Genomic DNA, 20,792 nt, shown 5'->3' with positions numbered 1-20,792 from the left:
ATTGGAATCCTCAATCAATAATAAACATGTACAACAATCATTCCTACATGCCTATAGTCAAAGAGGAATACTTATTCAGTTCTTGATTGGAATTAATTGCGAAAAACCACCCAATTTTAATTAGGATGGTACTTTCTGTTGCTATCCAAGTAATCTTTTCCTGTAAGCATGAGACTTGGTCTACTGGAGAAAAAGAGTGACAAAAATATATGTGGCGGAGGAAGCCATGGCGGACTCTCCCAGTTTGCTCGCCAAAGAAGGTGACAAAACGAAGGTGTGGTGTGAATGAGGCGAGGGAAAGTGTGAATGAGGTTGAGCGAGAGCCTATGGTGACCATTCACACGCATGGAACTGTGGAAGGGAACGCAAGGACGGCCCAAGTCTTCCGAAGTTTCCAAGGCTTTTTCCAGAGTTGCTCAGCCCCAGTACTACTGATCTAGCCATCGGTTTCACAAGGTTGCACATCATAATTAATATAACAAACAGGATGGTCAGCTATCGGCTTCACACGATTTTACGTCATAATTAAAATAACAAATAGGATGGTGAAAGCCACAAGAGTTTGGTTTTCAAGGAGTTTGGTTCATATAAGAGGGAATTAATTAGTGAAAAAAAACAAATAAAAGAAGGAGAAAGGAAATTGCTTCTCATGGTTTTTCAGGAATCGTCAACGGGAAAGGTGACATTTTGACTTCACTTTCCAAGAAAATTCTCGGCAAAATGTTGTATGTTGCCACGGCTGAAATATGAGGGGAGATCTGGGATTATCTTGCATGATAAAAAAAAAAAAAGTGAGAAAATTGAAGGAAACCGGATTTTCTGACATTTAGACCAAATTCGGAAATAGCAATAAAGCCATTTTTAGGCCTATCCATAATATGAATTAGAGTCTAATTACTTCAGTTTATCTAGAATAGAACGTAAAAATATTTTTTGACTTGAATGGAATTTGAAGTTGTGTCGTATAAGTAAACATTAGTTTTCTTATCATTCAATGAACATCTTGTATTATATGTATGTATGTGTGTATATATGTATGTATGTGTGTATATATGTGTGTATGTATGTATGTATGTATCTATCTATATATATATATGTATGTATCTCTATATATATATATATGTATGTATGTATGTATATGTATGTATGTATGTGTGTGTACATACATACATACATACATACATACATATATATATATATATATATATATATGTGTGTGTGTGTGTGTGTGTGTATATATATATATATGTATGTATGTATGTATATGCATACACACACACTATATATATATATATATACTTGCTTGTGTGCCAAGCATGCGTTATGAGCCAGAAAACCGCACTATTATGTGGGTGAAAATTCATGGGCAACTGATATACGTTATTTAAGTGACGTGTGGTCCATGGCAAACCTTCACCTACAGGGACTGTACATTTTAGTCCGTAAATAATTAACAAATTTTTAGGTTCTAGCCCGTAAATAAAACAAATAAGACAAAATCAAGCCGAATGAACCGATCTCCTCCAAGTCGAAACTTATGGGAAAGTCCCAAATTTAACTGCATCCTCTACAAGGCAATTTTCAAAATTGTCAGCACGAGCAAAATTATTAGAAAATCCTCATGCAACACAGCACAACCAATGAGTTAATCCACCAAGTTCCCTATTGGACACCAATCAGCCTGAAGCTCCAAGTGTTTCCAACCAACCATAACCATGCCAACCATTACCATGAATACAGGGTTAATAATTTATAATTATAGCAAACCCTAGAACAAGACACAATAGCTCGATATTACTATACCGATAATTTCAGTACAGGATTCGATTGGACATTCTGACACTCGATTGCCTGCCTTTTATACTGCATATCGATTTGGTACTAGTACGGTACGGTTGGCATGCACTTATACTAATATCTACTCATGCTGGAGCAAAAATTTAAAAAAAAAGAAGAAAAAAACCTATAAATCATCTTTTCTTTTCCAAAAAGAAAGAAGGATAAAGACTATTATTCATCTTTTTGTTCATCAAGTTTTTATTTCCACCAGTTGGGTGAAATTGTACGTGGGATTCCCCCATAAAGATGAGATGATTCCCAACAACTCTACATCAGTTGGACACCATGCTTTCAGTCTCTTTAACAAAGCCATCACCTGTCCAATCTTTGTCTGACTGCAAACCCTTCTTAACAGCCTTCCTCTGTCTGATTGCCTCTTGTTGCCGCTGCACTAAATCGGTATGCGTCGTAAAATACTGAAGGGAGACACTGAAATGAAGAGATGATTGTTAGCAATTCAAATTAGAGAAGAATTTCGATACACAAAACTTGATGGTTAATGCACTCTGGAAGGGTGAGGAAGAAAAGCTTGGAAACTTAATATCTAAAAATTACACAATGACAATATCAGTACCTTCAGAACGTCATCATGCTTACTGTAATGTTTAATGTTTCTGAAAGAAATAGAGGAAGCAAAATCATACCCTCGAAAATCTTCTATTGAAGTGAAGTTGTGTTTTCTCATGAAATTCTTCAGATCAGTACATAGTTTCTTCACGAGGCCATAACCATGCATCATTACACCTGTGCATACCTGTAGTGGGAAAAAGCAGAACAGAAACAAAGCTATCAATATGCATAACATACAAATCACAACAGAATAAGGATAAATAAATAGTGAAGAAATTGAACAGAGAGTTGGAAAAAACACTGATGTGAAAAGATTGTCAAATGATAAGTATGGATGCTACATTTGTGCATGTGTTTAGGGAGAGAGAGGAAAGTAAGATAGTATGCATTGACAAGTCCATGGCACAGATTTAGATGATCTTGTCCACTCTATCATAAATAAGAAATGAAGTTTCCATATTATTTTTTTTATGCTGAAACTAGTATCATATGCTTCCACAAGGAAAATTTCGGTTCTCAGTATTCCAAACTTATGGTTACCAACCTCATATATGTAAACTGGTTTGATAAAGGTTTATCTAACAAGTAAAATCCTCATTGGTACTAATCCTGCTGATTTACAGGTCACGCAAAAAGGAAAAAACAACACAATCTTCAGGATAAATGAACTACTAGAGTTATTTCATAAAGGTAATTCAAAAATCAAGAAAATAACTATAATACTATAATTCTGAATTCAAGAGGGAATATGGCTCTATTTATGCTGACAGAAAACATTGGTCTTTTCACAGCTCATTTAGATCTTTTAGCATGTATTAATGTAAAAGCCAAATGAAGTCCCTTCCAATTACTGTGATAAAAGGTAACAGGAAAAAATACCAGTTCTTTTCTGGAAAAAACGATAGTTAAAATCAACAAGGAATGCAAACAGAACAACTTTATGGAAACTTACCTGAACAGTATTTGCACCGAGAAGAATAAACTCTGCAGCATCACCACCCGTCTCAACCCCTCCAATTCCAGAAAGTGAATAGTCTTTGTCGCCTAATTCTTCTTTCATCATTTTTGCAATCTGCATCACTTTTCCAAGTGCAATAGGATGGACTGCCCTTGCAGAATATCCACCCGGTGTGGAGTACCTAGACATAAAAAAATAAGAGAAAAAAGAACAGAATAATTCATTGTTTTTGCAATGTAGGTAATAGTTGTTCTGTTAAAGAAGTAATCACTGACCCTTCAACACAGGGTTCGGGGTGTAAAGTGTTGAGATCAATCCCCATCACACTCATGATTGTGTTTATTGCGGACACCCCCTCACATCCTGATTTCAGAGCCACCCGAGCAGGCTAAAGAGCATAAATTTGCAAATACATGTAAATAATGGGGATAAAAAGCGGAAGGTGTACATCTTTGACTTACAATGACATAAAAAAGCATGAATCATGAAATTACAGACAGCAAGGAAGAAATAGCTTGTTCTAAGGGGAATTTGCCATTGCAACTTTCAGATATACAGCACTCAGAATTCTAACACCATATCATGACCTTATAGAATAGAAGCTAATGACTTGGCTTAAGATTCAAAATGATCATAACAAAGCTGAATTAGTTGGAACTTTCAGACACAGCACCCTAAGAGAATTCTAACAGTATATCATGATTTTGCATTATAAGAACTAATGACTTGGGTTAAGATTGAAATGATCACCAAGTTGATTTAATTGAGCCATGTTATGACCTAAATAATGTACTCTTTTTCAACTAATATGATGATTTAGCAGCAACAACTCTAGGTTTTTCAATTTTCCACCTCTTCAAATCAGAAAACTAGATGTTGTAGCAAAATGCTAGAAGCGACAATTTGAATCAAGGTTCGCCGTCTTGGTATCGGACCCCGTACTGATATCATCTTATTACAATGTCCGTACGTGGTATGGGTATGAGATAGCGAGGCATACTGAATATCGGTATGATACAAAACAGCGAACCGGTTTAGTATTAGTACGATACGGTATGCCCGGCACAGCGAACCTTGATGATGTTAATGATCAAGTCAAATTTCATCCTCTAATTTTATCTCCTCAAAAAATTTGAATTATTATTTCTTTTTCATGTTATAATAACATATTAGTTGAGGAAACAGAAGCTTCATGGAGAATTTGATTTTGAAATTTCTAAAGACAAATTCTTCTAGAGTATGGAACCCATATAATAGAAGCACCTCTTACCGCGCACAGGTAATGGAAGACAAGTCAAGCAAAACCCCCCAAATAGACTTCCTAATGCAAATGTCCAAACAAATACTTTTGTGATGCAGGATGCATGAAAGGAACGTGTGCCTTGGAATAATATGTGATCATAAGACATGATACTTGAATAGAAATTTATAAGGTGCCATAAGACCAATTTCAGTATATAAAACAAAATATTGAGCAGTGAGGAGGGCCCTTGAGCATAAGATGAGAAAATCTGAAGTTTGAGATAGATCTCACACTGACTCGGGAAATGTAAAGTTTGAAGTAAGTAGTTTGAAAAAGGTTGGTAGTCCAGTAAAAGAGAAAGAAAAAGAAGATTGAACCATTTGAAACTGAACAGACACCTTCACTATTGATCAGGGGGGTATTACCTTGGATTTGAACAAAAAACATTTGTGAGTTAGGGTGCATATTTTCAAACTCTAATTGAATAAATAAAGCATATTTTCACCTTAATTATGTCCTTGGAAGCAATAGCATAATTTGCAATTAGGCAACCATATAGGCAACAGATCTTACTATCATGAAGTGCCATCATCTAATCTGTCTCCATGTGTACTAAGTGAAAGGCAATAAGGTGAACATACGAAGCCCATGGAATATAATGGAGCATGTTGCCAAGAAGTCGAAAGGCATATTTGAATGTAGATCAGTTGGTGCTAGATGTCTCCATGAGTAACTCATCCTTTTCTGGCACATGTTGTTGCTCAGTGGACTAAAAAATTGTAAAACAGTTTCTTAATTATTTGCATAATAATTATCACCTATTAAGTATGGAGATAGCTTGTCTGAAGAAAACTTGGCAGGCTAAATGATGGGCTGATATGGTTGATTTTCATTTTTTGTGTTTTTAGCTCCTCGAGCTCAGATCAATGCCATTTAAGTTTCAAAAACCAAGATTCAAGCTTGAAACTGTTGCATTCAGTGTTCGATTCCCAAAAATGATGATATTAAGGTAATTCATGTGTTAGATCTACAAGCTTATTGTGCATCCATTGTAAATCATACATGAAAATTTCGGATATTTTAGTAGGTCTTTCGAGTTGAATATGAAAGATATGCCCTTTTTATCAGTTTATTTACTTCCTAAATTTTATTTGAAGCAATGCATCATAAGAATGTAGCTATTGTCATAATCATGCATGAGCATGAAGAAAACTAAACTAAAGTATATACAAGACAAAACAAGTATCTTCCTACAGGTTATTTGATCAAATTGCTCTTTTATGTAATTTAAAATTTTGAATAAAAACAAATAAGAACTACAATTTCTTATTTTATCCATTGAAATAGTTTTTGTATAATTTTATAGTACTTTTAGATATAACAAAGTAAAAAGAAGATAAAAAAGCTGATATTGATCAATTATTACATTTTTAATAGAACATTAGACATGCTTATGTATGGCACATTGCGAAAGTAGACATTGATTTTTTATTGTTTTTTGTTCATTTACTTAACATTTAAGATAGTGAAAAGATAAAAAAAAAAAAACTAAATAAAGGCATTTTTATTAAAATATTTAATACACTATTGTTCATTGCATATCATAAGGATGTTACCACGCTTTTGTACCAACTCTCTTAATTTATTTATGAACAATATTATGCAACAATTATAGCCAAAAAATAATTAGATTTTTATTATTATTAATGATATACTACTATCAGGATATCATTAATTATAAGGGATATTAAGCTATCCTGTAGGATCTTTTTTGCTTTTCTTGAAGGTGCTTCTAGTTTCAACCTAAAACTAGCCATAATTGTATGTAAAAGTTGGTCAAAACAGTGCATGTGTAGTTAAAATATCATTTTTTAGCTTGTTTTAATTATTATTAGATTTTAATGGTTTCTCATATTCTTTTGTGTTTTTTTTTGGATGAAGACTGAAACTCAGGTCACATTGTCAGCATTCTCTAAATCAAAACACAGGTTTCCAGCATATCCAATCGAGTTTTGTTCAAATTTTTTCCTGTTGAATCCGTAAATATGTTATTACTATGGTATCTATTGAATCGAGGTATGTTATACCATACCGAATTAGATAGTACGGGACGCATTGTACGGTATCGGTTCAGTACTGGTATGCGGTCTGGAGAACATACTGATACTTGGTATGCCGAACCGGCCTCATACTGAATGCACCAACACAGTAACAGGGTGGCACGGTATGGGGCTTAGTACCAAGACGGCGTATCTTGTGTCGAGTTATTGGACAATTTTAAAGTAACTTTTCATATTTACATATTCTTACAACTTGGCTTCTTCAAGTCATTGTACTCCTCACCAGGGTCAGCCAAAAAAACCACTGTTACGAGACCAGAGGAGAGGGGGCTCGAAAGCCCTCTCTCTCTCCCCCTCCCTTCCTCCCTCTCCCCCCTGCTTCTCTCTCAATCTCTTCCTCTCTTCTCTTCTCCCTCTGCTCCTCTTTTACCAATTTCTCGAACCGAGGAGTGGAACCATGTCAGTCTACCCTCGGTATGGCTTGATACGCCCCGAACTAGACAGTTCGAGACGATATTGCCTTCCATGCTCCTCACTGGTGTATTTTTCACAATGAATCAAAACTATATTATTACCATGAACATACAGATGTAGGCCATGCTAAGTCAAGATATGCACATAACAATTAAAATGGTTTGTACTGAAATAATCTGAAAATAGCCACAATGCATCACTCTTGGCTCACTAAACCATCCTTCACAAGAAAAAGCTTTATAACTCCTTTTTTTAAATTATAAAGTACATAGATATAGATATACATATATACAATATATCAATGTATGTATGCATGTACTTATGTATGTATGAGAAGCTTTATAACTCCTTTTCTCAATACTATAAATATAGACACGATGATATATAATCATACTTCAGAAAAAGAAGCTAACTCTGTTCAATACTATAAATGCACAGAGACATGCATGAATGTATGTTTGTGTAATGTATGTATGTGTTTTTAAAAAAATTCTAGATCATGCCACAGAGATAAACAATTTAATACAGGAACTAAAAGCTGCTATTTTTTTGGAGTATTACATCAAGATATTGTTTCTTGCATAGCATAAATATAAAGTTATCGATCATGAAGGAACATAGCACAGTAAATACACCCTGTAGACTTTCCCTTATTTACTGCCAAAAATAAACTGTGCATGGACATATTAATACAAGACCAAAGCACCATGGTTATTGATATAAGTGACATTACTGACCTGAGCAATATCTGTTATGTTAGGAGTCATCTTTGCCCAAACAGGTACAGTGGCTTTCTCATTTATCCATCCACATACCTCTTCCAAAAGTGCACAATCTTGCCCCACTGCAGCACCCATCTTTCGCTCTGGCATGCCATGAGGACATGAGAAGTTGATCTCGAGGGCATCCTAATATTTAAATTCATTATACACTTATGTTAGCTCTTGACTGAAATTTAAAAAAAATGGATCTTGACAACTGGTTAGAAAAGAGAAAATGAAACAGAAAATACCACTCCAGTTGCCTCAACTTGCTCAATAAGTTCTTGCCAAGCAGCTTTGTTGTATTCCTCCATAATTGAAGCAATGAGTATTCTGTCTGGATACTCTTCTTTAAGTTGCTTAAACTCATTTAACATAGTTTCAAGTGGCCGGTCACTGATAAGTTCAATATTCTCCCACCCAATAATTGGCCCCTTGACTGAACCATTTGATCCTGCTCGAAGCCGAGCATAACGAGGAGTCACATTCACAACTTTAGCAGCATCCAGAGACACCTAGCATGCATAGATCCAGACTTAAAACTTTAAATAAAACAACTGAGAAATACAGATTCATTTCATTTTATAAAAATAGAACTATTAGTATTAATATATATTGTAGTATGTCAGCAACATTACAAAATGGGACCAAAGATTTGCAGCAAGTATCAGTCAAGTAAAAACTACAACTAACGTTCAGAATATGTAGATGGAAGAAGTTCGGCAACTAATATGGTTTATGTGAAAGTAGTCTACCAAATGGGATATTTTGTTGCTTTATGAATGAAGGAAGAACATAGAGAGAAATGAAATAATCACCTAAAAATGAATGAAAATTTAACTAAGTTATGAACAATAGCACACTGAGTCAATGTTACAACCAAACTTCAGTTAAAGTTTGCTTATTAACATCCAAAAGAGTGAAAGACCACAAACATCACATGATTGTAAACCATCCATCCATTTGATCATAGATAATTTATAATGAATTGTGAATAAGATCAGTTATTTTGATTAAACAGAAGCAAGATTTCAAGATATCAATTGTATCCAAAACAAATGTTGCATTTTACACCTTTTCGCCTGATATGAATCATATTGTCACCTTACTCGCATGATTGAAACTTACATATTCTATCAGGTCATGCATTGACCTGTATCTAGCAAGTGGTCTTTAGACTTGCTAAGTAATACAGGAGTGCTGCACCAACATACATATCAAATTTAGTTTGTCCGTTTGATTCTAGTTATTGCATTTTTAAAATGTATATTTTGTCAGAGTTGTCTTTCCTAATGTAAATTGGTAAGTCAGCATGTGGTTTAGAGCAGCCTATGAGTGCATCTGTAATTTCAGTGTTTTCCCCAACATTAGAGTATATTTTTAAAAGCCGAAGATTACATTATCATTATTATATAACAAAACTAAATAGTTAAAAAAGTAAAAAAAAAAGGAAATTTTTACATAAATTTGATGTTGACATACTAATGTATCATCAATACAACAGCAAGGGATAATTTCCAAAACCTAACAGCTGGTACTAGCATCCTCTGTTGACACTAATTGACACACTTACAATATGAACAACCAAGACTTTGATGTAAACCATTCGACATCTAACCAATATCTTGAACTTATACGTTGACAAACTGCAATAAATATCATAAGTTAGGAAAAATCTACAAAACATGAATGTACATCATAGTAAAGTGAAATATATTTTAGATAAACATAGGATTTCATGAAAAGGATATCATCAAGTATGGCATAAAGTTGCTAGAATTAAGGGCTTTCGAACTAGGTTGATAGTAATATTAGCAAGAACAAGATGTACCAAATAAATAATTATGTATTTGCCTAGCATCACAAAGAATCCATTACATCCTACATACAAGTCCATTCGGTTTCCTTTCACATTTTAGTATCTATAACATCAAAATTTGAATATATTTTTTTCACTCTTCAACATTTCAAAGTCTACTCTTTCGAAAAGGTTACAGACGCTTATATCCTTGAATCATAATATCTAATCAAATTTTCAGATAGAATCCACGAAGATGAAGCTAACTGTCTGTCATATATTACCGCAGATTCAAGAAAGGTAACTCTTTATTCTTTGATAGAAATTAAAGAAAATTATGGAAAGCAGACTATTATAAAAAAAAGTTGGAATTTGATACAGAATCCAAAAAGAAAAAGCTAAGATAAATCAACTTTAAGCCGAAAAGGTTCCTTCAGACCATAAATCGGAGAAAGGAATGCCCTTTGGACTTGTTTAATCCAAAAACAAAATCATTAGAGGAAACAAAATAAAAAGAATTGAAAGCAAGAATAAAGTCAATATACGGTTTTCTTAAGCGAACAAAAAGACTTTTACAAGTCCATGTGAAGAAAAAAAGAGAAAACAGAGGAACAAGAAGCAGATCTTCAGACAGTATCCCAAACGGATCTAAGAAAATAAAAAAGACAGAGCTTCCCTACAATCCAACACCAAGAGTCAAACCATATCACTATTTTTTTTGTTCAAAAAAAGCATTTTTTCTCCAACAGAAAAGGCCAGCCAAGAACTAGATCATGGCAGAGTCGTGGATTCTATCCATACGGTTTTGGAGATGACGGCACCCCATCCCTCATCGAAAGCCCGCTTCATAACGGTGTAGTTGGTCCCCGGCGGCCCCGACGCGATCACGAAGGGGTTGGGCATCTCCAGCCCGTTCACCCGGACACTGAGGTCCGGCTCCGGAGCCCCCTCCTCTCCGGCAGCCGTCGACGCCGCCACCCTCAGCCCCACCCTCCGCAGCCGGAGATCCGCCCGCACGGGCCTCCTCAACTCCAAAAGCGGGCTCCTCGCGACCGAACTCCTCAGAGCCAACGATTCCATAGTTACGGCCTTCCCTCTCACTCTGTTTCTCTGCTCTTCTGGAAAACTAGCGAATGGAGCATTATTTAGCTGATGGAAGGCTTGGGGCAAAGGGGAGAGATGGATGGGCTTCGTATCGCGATGAGTTGGCAGAGAATACTGCACGTGGGAAGAATCTTATTTTATATTATTTCCTATTTTATCTTATTTAATAGAAGCCGGGGGCTCTTTTTAGCCATCCTTTTCATTAAAATATTTATATTACATTCCTTAATGTTGGCTAAATTCGACCTCAGATCCTCTGAAACAAATGCTCTTGTAAGTTCTCTTCATCTTGCATGTTTGGCAATTACCAACGTATGTAGCATCCTAATATCATGTCCTCCTTTTGAATATATATATATATATATATATATATACCCAGATGCATGAAGAGTGCACCATGCTAATTAGATTTTTTATTTCTATAGATACTATTCATTGTGAAGATCGTGTGGAACTATCACCATCATCTCGAATTGTTTCTATAGTGCACCGCTGATGTGGTGAATCTGGTGTAGGATATTATAGTATCTTGAGATAGGCTACGCTGTTAAAAGATGTACCACTGAGGATTCGTATCTAGTAAATTTGGTGGATCTACAATGGCATTCAGATTTGCTCCTCTTTTCTAGTTGGTTTAAACTTCTAAGGTAGATTGAGAAGGGACGAAGAGGAGGAGGATTGCTTTTGCTTTTTGGGTAGCTGGATTATTTTGAAAAAGTTGCACAATCTTGTGATAATAGGAGATAGCGCTACATTGAGAAGGAGGATGAAGATATGGTAATTGGTGTGTTGGATTGGTTTTTTCCTCCTAGAGAAAGTTTGGGTTGGGTTTTGTTGCTGGAAATTGGACTCGGGGGCGATCGTCGGTCGAGGAGGGGGAGCGGCGGTGGACACAGGAGAGTGGAGGTCCGTCGGCGGGCGGCGTCCTCCGTCGGGGGTGCCTGCAGAAAAGCCGGTGGCCGGGTTTTCCGGCGCCGGCCCTCCGATGCTTAAGTCAGAAGGGGGCTATCTGTGTTCAAAGGAGAAAGAGGAGAACGATATTTTTTGAGTTTTTTGCTCCCCCCCTTTTGAGAAGCAAGGGTTTCCTTTTATAGGAGGGTCAGTTTACCTGTGATGTGACGGGGCGAGGCCGTCGTACGGCTCGGCATGTTGCTTGGACTGACAAACGATCGGGTGAATCATTGCATTGGTGTCGGAGGTGAGGCCGAGATCAGAGACTTATCACAGTTGATTGGACTCCGCTGAGCTGATTTGCCATGGAGAGCTGTAGGTCCGTAGATAATAGGAGCCATGCGTATTAATTGTTGAGTAAGCCGGAGGTGCGCATTAATAGTTGAGTAGGCCGGAGAGTCGCATTAATTGTTGAAGTAAATTGGGGGTTTGCAGAGGTCATGCGCAATAAATGCTGGGGCAGTGGCAGGATATGGCCCTCGCCGGACTTTGGAGGGGTTCGGCCGTAGTAGGTGGTCGACAAGGACAGACCTTTGGGGTCGGAAATTCTCTAGGTCGGACGTTTCGAGGTCGGACGTTCTGAGGTCGGAAATTCAGAGGTCGGACGCCGACCTCAGTCGTCCAAGCTCGGTGGCTATGCGGCCTTTTGGAGGTGGGGTTACTATATTGCTGGGGGGAAAACTGTATTCCCCCAACACTACCCCGACTTCCGAGTTCGAGCGGCTTGCCAGCTCGGACGTGGGAAGTAGAGGTTGTCATTATGGCTATTGAGGCCGAAGGGGGTCATGTTTGCACCCTTACGTACCTCGAAACTTTTAAAACAGAGTCTGCGCCTTTTGGGCTCTTCGAGGTCGCTCCACATGGCGAACTTATACCGGGGTCTGCGTCCTTACACATCCCGAAGCAGCTACAACGGGGACAGCACCCTTTGGATCTCCGAGATCGCTTTGTGCGGTGAACTCATGATGAGGGTCCTTGGGCCCAATGGGGCGGCGCCTCGATCCCGTGGTCGAGGCGTCCCTTTTGAATAGGTACGCCGCTTCGCGCCTTAAAACGGACACACGGCATGATCCGAGGTCGGATGTTTCTGATCTTGTATTGGCAGGATAGTGATCTGGGGAGGCTGAGGCTACATCGGCGCTCCACGTGTCCCTGAGGCTTATTAAATGGAGGGAGCGGGGGTGACGTCCGCTCGTCTTTCAAGGTGGTCCGGTTTTGCGGACCCATAATGAGGTCGTGAGATCCGATGGGACGGCGCTTCGATTTTGTACCCGACTTATTGATCTGGAGTGAATGCGGTGCTTCGGCTTCCGAGGCCGACACGTGGTGCAATCCAGACGGGGGGTGGGAACCGAACCGCCGATCTGGGCCGTCAGGGGGGTCTATATAAACCCCATGAATCTGCCCTAAGGGTTCCACTTGGTTGCCTTTCATTTTGCCGTTTCCTCCTTCATCCTACCTTTCGACCAAATCCTGTCGGCGGTGCCCGGAGCGATTTCCGACGACTTTTCCGTAGGTTTCCACCCTGTATTAGCTAGAGTTCCCCTTCTTCCTCCTCTTTACTCCCTTTACCTTTAGTTTATTTCATTTCTCTGTAAAAATGGGTCTCGGTCCAGAGGAAGTAGGGTCGAGTTTGTCGGGGGGAGGAGTTGGAATTAATCCGCTTCCGGTTCTTCTTCCAGCCCAGGTTTCGTCTCGAAACCGCGGGCCGGAGGATAGGGTGACCCGGCCGCCCCAGGTCGGATCGCGATCCATCGCGAGACGCTCTGGGCCGGTCTGCGGTTCCCTGTTCACGAGTTCGTGAACAACTTGCTGGTAGAGTATCAACTCGTTCTAGCACAGCTTGCTCCGAACTCGTGGAGGACTATAATCGGATTCTTGTCCTTGTGTCTTGCGCACGGGATCCCGATCTCGGTGAGTATTTTCCGCCGTTGTTTTTTATTAAAGAAAAACCCGGCGGATGCGGAGTGGCTATACTTCGCCTTTTGGGGCGGTATGTCACTCTTTCAGGGTGCCCTTCCACTATTCATGATTGGAAGATAAAATTTTTCTTTTTTGCGTCCGAGGCGCCGTGGGGGTTCAACCCGAGGTGGGGGCACCCTCGGTTGAAGGCCCTCAACAGGCTCTCCGAGCCCTCGGGGAGGGAGCTGAGGGTCTTAGACTCCCTACGGGCCCTCGGGAAGGGGTTCAACCTAACCGAGCTCCTACGGGAGGAGGCCTTGGCGAGCGTGGGCTTGAGTTCTGCGCGCCCCGAGGGTAAGAGTAGTCGCATCGCTTTGTTTTTATCTGTTTTCTCTTTTTACTAACATTGGTCTGACACTTAGAAAATTTTTGGTTTCAGACATCCCCCATATGCCGACCAGCAGCACGTCCCTCTTCTCTCGACTGAAGAGGCGGGAGGCCGAGGCCGGGGGGCTATTCCCCAGCCTCGGAAGAAGTCCAGGTCGGCCGCCACTTCTACCTCGGCCGCGACGGGAGGCCCAGAGGCGGGGGTCTCTGGGACCGTTCGAGGGCGTGCATCAGCTGCCGACGATGCGGGCTCGGCGGCCCCATCTTGTCCGGCTCCTGTCGCCCAACGGGGAGGGCCGACAGTGATCCGGCTGCAGCGTTCGGGGCCCGAGCCGAGCAGGGGCCCCGAGGTCCCCAGCTCGGATGAGCCGAGCTCCTCAAGAGGCCAAAGGGGGGAAACAGCCGAGCCAGGGTCCCCGCTTCTCGAGGGGAGCTCGGCCTTCCACGATGCCGACATCGCGCGCGCGGTGTTTCGGCATGCCATACTTCCAGCGGACCGAGCCGAGTTCCGAAGCTCGTCGCTGGAAGAGATCGTCGACAGTACTTACCGCAATACTGTCCGGGTGAGCCATTATCTCAATTTTCCTTTGGCTACTAGCATGTATACATATTGCCTGTTTTTTACTTATAATCGCTTCCTCTTTTTCCTCTTGCAGGCATATTCATGAAGTCGACGCCCTGGTGTTTATTGCCAAGGGTGTCAGGAGGAGACTCGGCGACTCAGCCGGTAGTTGGAGCCGGCCAAGAAGAGGGTCGCCGAGCTAGAGGCCGAGCTGGCCGAGGCCGAAGCGCGGAGGGAAGCGACGGAGGCTGGGCGGCTGGCCGTCGTCGAAGAGCTCGAGGAGGAAAGGGCCGCTCATTCTCTCACCAAGTCGGCCCTGCACGCTTCAGAGGCGCGTCTGGCGGAGGCTCAGTCCGAGGTTGCAGGCCTCAAATACGAGGCGGGGTCTTGCGCCTGAAGGTCGAGCAGCTTGAGGCCCGGAAGAGGAGGGCGCTCGAGCGAGCCGAGCATGCCGTGGACTTCTTCAAGGACTCGGATGAATTCCGGCGACATGCTAGAGGAGAAAACCGTGGATGGATTCCTCCGCGGCTTCGAGAACTTCTGGAGGCAGATGGCTCGCGTTCTGCCCCTAGCTCGATCTCTCCACGATTCGTCCGAGGATGAGGTTGGGCTGCGACTCCGACAACGACGTTCCTTGATGCCCTCGCGCCCGAGGAGGAGTCTACCGAGGCTGAGGCGGACACAGCCGCGCTGGCGGTGACGGAGGCTCCCCCTCGCGGAATTACCGAGGACGCTCCTGAGGTGCCCGCCGAGGTCCCCGCCGCAGACCCCGAGCCCGTGTCCGCCGAAGGCCCCCAGGTCATCGCCATAGATGACCCCGAGGGCGACGCCCGACGCTGCTGCCGCCTCTCTTAGGACGTAGACTTTTTTCTTCCCTTTACTGTAAATGAGGTCGGCCTTCAAAATTGTTGATCGGCCGATCTCTAATTTGTACTTAGCCTTCCGGCGCTTTATTAATGAAAAAATTTCCTTTCGTGATTCTGCGCCTATTCTTTCCTTTTACTTTCTTCAGTTGTTGAGTGAGGCCGGTACTTCAACTTATTATTTTACCGATCCTCGACTTTGTATCCTAGCCTTTGGGCGGCTCATCAATGAATACACGTTTCTCAGCTGTATTTTGCTTTTCTTTCCCTTAACTTGTTTTCCAACAAATTTCACCAAGTCTTGGAGCTCGGATTTGAGCGTCCGACAAGTTTTGGAGCCCGGATCTAGAGCTCGCAAAGGTTGCCGGGTTTGGTTTTCGGATTCTTGAGGCACCAAGCTCGGGCCCCGGACCCCGAGAGGGGCTTTGTCAGACTCGCATAGGTCGCTATCAGGGGGCCTAGCCGAGCTTTCGGCTCGGCTCTCAGACCGTAGGTCAATAAAAAGGTTAGCTATCGCCCTCGGACCCCGCCGAGGCTTCAGCGAGCGGGGCCGGAATCTGTAGAGGATACCCTCGACCTTCTCGAGCCTCGATCAGTATGCCCGCGGTCCGAGGTCATCTTCATAGGTCAACATTGGGGTTTCTGCGTATGAGGGCCGAATTGGGCCCTGGTGCCTGTGGGTTCACATAAGTTGTCGAGGAGGTTATCGGTAGACAGAGCATTGCATGAGGTCAGTAGACTAAACCGACTTGCAGAGCAATGCGACCTTGGCCAGAATAAGGTCCCGATTTTTAATCGGGATGTGGCTGGCAATATGTAGATAAATATAACAAGGCAAACATCAAGTAGGGTGTACCTTTTGTATTTCCAAAATTGCGGCTCCTCGTAGCGGAGTGGGCGGCCTTATTTCCTTGCCGACTTTCGGAGTAATTCTTTGACTTTTGGAGAACTCGGGCTTTTCATGGGCCCGATGGCGCCCGCCGAGGTTGAAGGGGTTGGGAATGCTCCATTAATCTGCGATTCTTTCCGAGGTCGAGGGAGTTTGGGACTCTACGGTCGACCCTCCGGGGCATCCCGACCCTTGGTCGAGGATCGTACTTCAGGTCGATGGGTCTAGGAACGCTCTATCGACCTGCGACGCTTTCCGAGGTCGAGGAAGTTTGGGACTCTACGGTCGACCTCAGGGCATCCCGACCTTAGTCGAGGAACCGTGCGTCAGGTCGATGGGTCTGGGAACGCTCTATCGACCTGCGACGCTTTCCGAGGTCGAGGGAGTTTGGGACTCTACGGTCGACCCTCGGGGCATCCCGACCTTAGTCGAGGAACCGTGCGTCAGGTCGATGGGTCTGGGAACGCTCTATCGACCTGCGACGCTTCCCGAGGTCGAGGGAGTTTGGGACTCTACGGTCGACCCCTCGGGGCATCCCGACCTTAGTCGAGAATCGTACGTCAGGTCGATGGGTCTGGGAACGCTCTATCAACCTGCGACGCTTTCCGAGGTCGAGGGAGTTTGGGACTCTACGGTCGACCCTCGGGGCATCCCGACCCTTAGTCGAGGAACCATGCATCAGGTCGATGGTCTGGGAACGCTCTATCGACCTGCGACGCTTTCCGAGGTCGAGGAAGTTTGGGACTCTACGGTCGACCCTCGGGGCATCCCGACCTTAGTCGAGGAACCGTGCGTCAGGTTGATGGGGTCTGGGAACGCTCTATCGACCTGCGACGCTTTCCGAGGTCGAGGAAGTTTGGGACTCTACGGTCGACCCTCGGGGCATCCCGACCTTAGAGGGGAATCTTGCGTCAAGTCGATACTTTATCGTCCTGCGATACTTTCCGAGGTCGTAGGAGTTTGGGACTCTATGGTCAGGCCTCGAGGCATCCCGATCTTAATCGAGGAATCTGAGGATCACAAATGACCCGACGTTAGAAGGAATAATCATAATTATTTGGAATGGACGAATCATTTGTAAAAAGGAGATTGAGTCCATGTTCCTGATTGTCTTGAAACCCCTAGGGGTTTCATTGGTAGTACATTCATAGATCTCGAGTTCCAGCTTCGCGAATTGGAGTCCTTCGAGGATTTCAACTTGTATGCTCCGGGTCGTTGTACTCTGGCGATTTGATATGGCCCTTCCCCAATTTGGGGCGAGTTTCCCTGATCAGTTTGGCTGAGGAGCCTCGGCTGCTCCTGAGGACGAGGGTTCCCCTACTTTGAAGAGCTTGGGCTTGGCTCTGGAGTTGTAGTATTGGGCCGTTTTCTGTTGGTATCTTGCCAGTATCCGGACCCGGGCGAACCTCTCGTGTCTCTTCAATGACCGAAGCCAGATTACAAACCCTGAGTCGGAAATGGTTGGAGTCGGGGTCGTAGTGCTCCAACCTTGGAACGAAGGGAGGCCGATTTCCAGCAGGGTGGACAGCCTCCGTGGCCAACTATGATAGGCTTGAAGGGGGTCTCTCCTGTGGCGCAATCGGACGTAGTCCGAGTATACCCAGAAGACGTTATACAAGTCCTCGACTTACTGTCCTTTGGATCGATCAAGCCTAGCCTTGAGTCCCCACAAAATGGTACGGTTAGTTACCTCCGTTTTTCCGTTTGTCTGGGGATGGGCGACCGAGGTGAAGCGGTGATCGATGCCGAGCTCGGAGCAAAATTCTCTGAAGTGGACGTTGTCGAATTGTCGGCCATTGTCAGATATAAGAATTCCAGAAAAGTCCGAATCTGCAGATTATGGACTTCCACACGAAGTCCCGCATCTTTTGCTCGGTGATCCGGGCTACAGGTTCAGCTTCAACCCATTTGGTGAAGTAGTCGATGGAGACGACCAGAAATTTTCTTTGTCCGGTGGCCAGAGGAAAGGGCCCCAGAATGTCGATCCCCCACTGGGCAAACGGCCAGGGGGCGATGATTGAAGTTAGCAGGGCCGAAGGTCGGCGTTGGATGTTGGCGTTCCGTTGGCACCGGTCGCATTTCCGAACGAAGTCCGTCGCATCCTTCTGGAGCGTGGGCAGTAATATCCTATGCCGCAGGATCTTATGGGCTAACGCCCGACCTCCCAGATGGTTTCCGCAAATTCCTTCATGGACTTCTCGGAGGGCGTAGTCCGCCTTAGAGGGGCGGAGACATCTGAGAAGAGGGGAAGTGAATGATGACGATAGAGCTTGTTTTCATATAGGACATACCGAAAAGTTTGGCGCTTGATCCGGCGAGCCTTGTCTCATCATGGGGAGGGTTCCGTCCTGGAGATAGCGGACGAACCCCGTCGATCCAGCTCGGCTCGAAGTCGATGCACATGGTGGGTTCGGGTTCCTCCGTGCTGGGTGTCTGAAGATACTCGAGCATTATCTCCTTGGAAAGCTCGCTCATGGCGGGAGGTCACCAGTTTGGACAACTGGTCTGCCCTGAGATTCTCCGCTCTGGGAATGTACTGGATGCTGAAAGATCCCAAGGCAGACGTGAGCTCCCGCACTTTTTGGAGATATTTTTGCATTGATGGCTCTCTTGCTTCAAAGTCTCCCTGGATCTGGCTCACTATCAGCTGGAAATTGTTGAAGGCCTTCAGGTCTACCACTTTCAGTTCCTTCGCCAATTGAGCCCAGCAATGGAGCCTCATATTCTGCCTCGTTGTTTGAGGTCGGAAATTCGAGGCGCAAGGCTTGTTCGGCACCACTCCGTCGGGCTGGTGAGGATGAGTCTAGCTTCGCTACCCCCCCGAAGTTGAGGACCCATCTGAATATAGGACCCATGGTAGCCCCGAGGTTCCCTTCATAGGTGCAGACGGTAGCTCGGGGTCGTCTGGCAAGGTGCACTCCGCGAGGAAGTCGGCGAGTATTTGAGCTTTAATGGCCGGCCCTGGGCCGATACTCGAGGTCGAACTCTCCGAGCTCGACCGCCCATTTTGGCGATCCTTCCCGCACGATCTGACCTTTGCAATATTTGCTTCATAGGCTGGTCGGTCAGTATAACTATTGTATATGCTTGAAAATAAGGCCGGAGTCTTCGAGCCGAGATGATAAGGGCAAAAATTATCTTTCTCAAGCTTAGAATATCGGGTCTCAGCATCCCTGAGGACCCGGCTGATGTAGTAGACCGGCTTTTTGAAGCTTGTCCTCTTTCCGGACCAGGACCGAGCTTACTGGCAACCGGGGAGACCGGCCAGGTATAAGTAAAGAACTTCGTCCCGCTGAGGCTTGGTGAGTAGCGGGGGAGAGGCCAGAAGGCGCCTGAGCTCTTCGAAGGCCTACTGGCATTCTTCTGACCACAGGAAGTCTTTGGCCGCTTAAGGATCTTGAAGAAGGGAGGCAGCGCTCAGCCGATCGGGAGACAAATCTCCCCAAGGCGGCAACCCGTCCGGTAAGCCGCTCTGCACCTCTTTGACTGTCTTCGGGGGCGTCATTTCTTGCAAAGCTCGGATCTTCTCGGGGTTGGGCTTCAATTCCGCGCTGGATCACTATGAAACCCAGGAATTTGCCCGAGGTAACTCCGAACGCGCACTTTGCTGGTTGAGCTTCATTCGGTATCTCCTGAGCTTGGAGAACGTCTCGTTGAGGTCAGCTACATGGTGCTCCGCCGCTCGGCTCTTCACCAACCATGTCATCCACATAAACTTCCATATTTCGGCCGATCTGGTCCTCAAAATTTGGCTGACCAGCCTCTGATAGGTGCCTCCAGCGTTTTTTCAGACCGAAGGCATCACCTTATAGGCAATAGGTGCCCTTGTCGGTGATGAAGGCCGTCTTCTCCTCGTCTTCTGGCGCCATTCGGATCTGATTATATCCTGAGAAGGCGTCCATGAAGGTCAGCAATTGATGTCCTGAGGTGGATGCGACGAGCTGGTCAATACTCGGAAGGGGGAAACTGTCTTTCGGGCAGGCCTTGTTCAGGTCGGTGTAGTCCACCGCACATGCGCCCATTCCCATTGGCCTTCTCACGAGGACTATGTTGGCGAGCCAGTCTGGGTAGGAGACCTCTCGGATGAAGCCAGCTTCAAGGAGTTTATCTACTTCCTCGGCCAGCTCGTTGTCGTTCCGGGGCGGATCCTCTCTTTTTCTGCTTCACAGGTCTGCTGGTCGGCTTTACCTGGAGTCGATGGACCATGACCTCAGGGTCAATTTCTGGCACGTCGGCGGGTGACCAGGCGAAGACATCAGCATTATCCCGCAGGAAGCTGATGAGGTGATCCCTCTCGCGGACGCCAAGGCCGGAGCCGACCTGCACAGTTAGCTCGAAAAAATTTTCTCATAGAGGAACTTGAATGAGAAGCTCACCGGGCTCTACTTGCTTCTTCCAGAGGTCGTCCCTTGCGTCTAGGGTTTCTATGGG

The 20,792-nt window shown here is 44.2% G+C and overlaps 1 protein-coding gene across 1 annotated transcript; it reads right to left on the bottom strand.

The window, feature by feature from the left end:
- Nucleotides 1-1,951: 1,951 nt before the first annotated feature.
- Nucleotides 1,952-10,900, bottom strand: LOC103723740 (dihydropyrimidine dehydrogenase (NADP(+)), chloroplastic-like). The gene is made up of 7 exons (XM_008814762.3): nucleotides 10,505-10,900; nucleotides 8,157-8,420; nucleotides 7,882-8,052; nucleotides 3,643-3,755; nucleotides 3,362-3,548; nucleotides 2,484-2,593; nucleotides 1,952-2,268 (listed from the first exon to the last, which is right to left on the bottom strand). Exons 1-7 carry the CDS (start codon nucleotides 10,781-10,783, stop codon nucleotides 2,112-2,114), a joined length of 1,281 nt encoding a protein of 426 aa, XP_008812984.1. The 5' UTR covers nucleotides 10,784-10,900; the 3' UTR covers nucleotides 1,952-2,111.
- Nucleotides 10,901-20,792: the final 9,892 nt, after the last annotated feature.

The sequence above is a fragment of the Phoenix dactylifera genome, chromosome 8, assembly GCF_009389715.1.
Source record: "Phoenix dactylifera cultivar Barhee BC4 chromosome 8, palm_55x_up_171113_PBpolish2nd_filt_p, whole genome shotgun sequence".
Lineage (NCBI taxonomy): Eukaryota > Viridiplantae > Streptophyta > Magnoliopsida > Arecales > Arecaceae > Phoenix > Phoenix dactylifera.
Note: the sequence above shows the minus strand (reverse complement) of the source record. Positions and strands in the feature narration are given on the sequence as shown.

Coding starts and splice junctions, on each gene's coding strand:
- LOC103723740 (XM_008814762.3), bottom strand. CDS start 10,783: ATGGAATCGTTGGCTCTGAGGAGTTCGGTCGCGAGGAGCCCGCTTTTG. Junction 8,421..10,504: donor GTGCCGTCATCTCCAAAACC/GTATGGATAGAA, acceptor TATGCATGCTAG/GTGTCTCTGGATGCTGCTAA. Junction 3,756..7,881: donor ACATAACAGATATTGCTCAG/GTCAGTAATGTC, acceptor TATGCTCTTTAG/CCTGCTCGGGTGGCTCTGAA.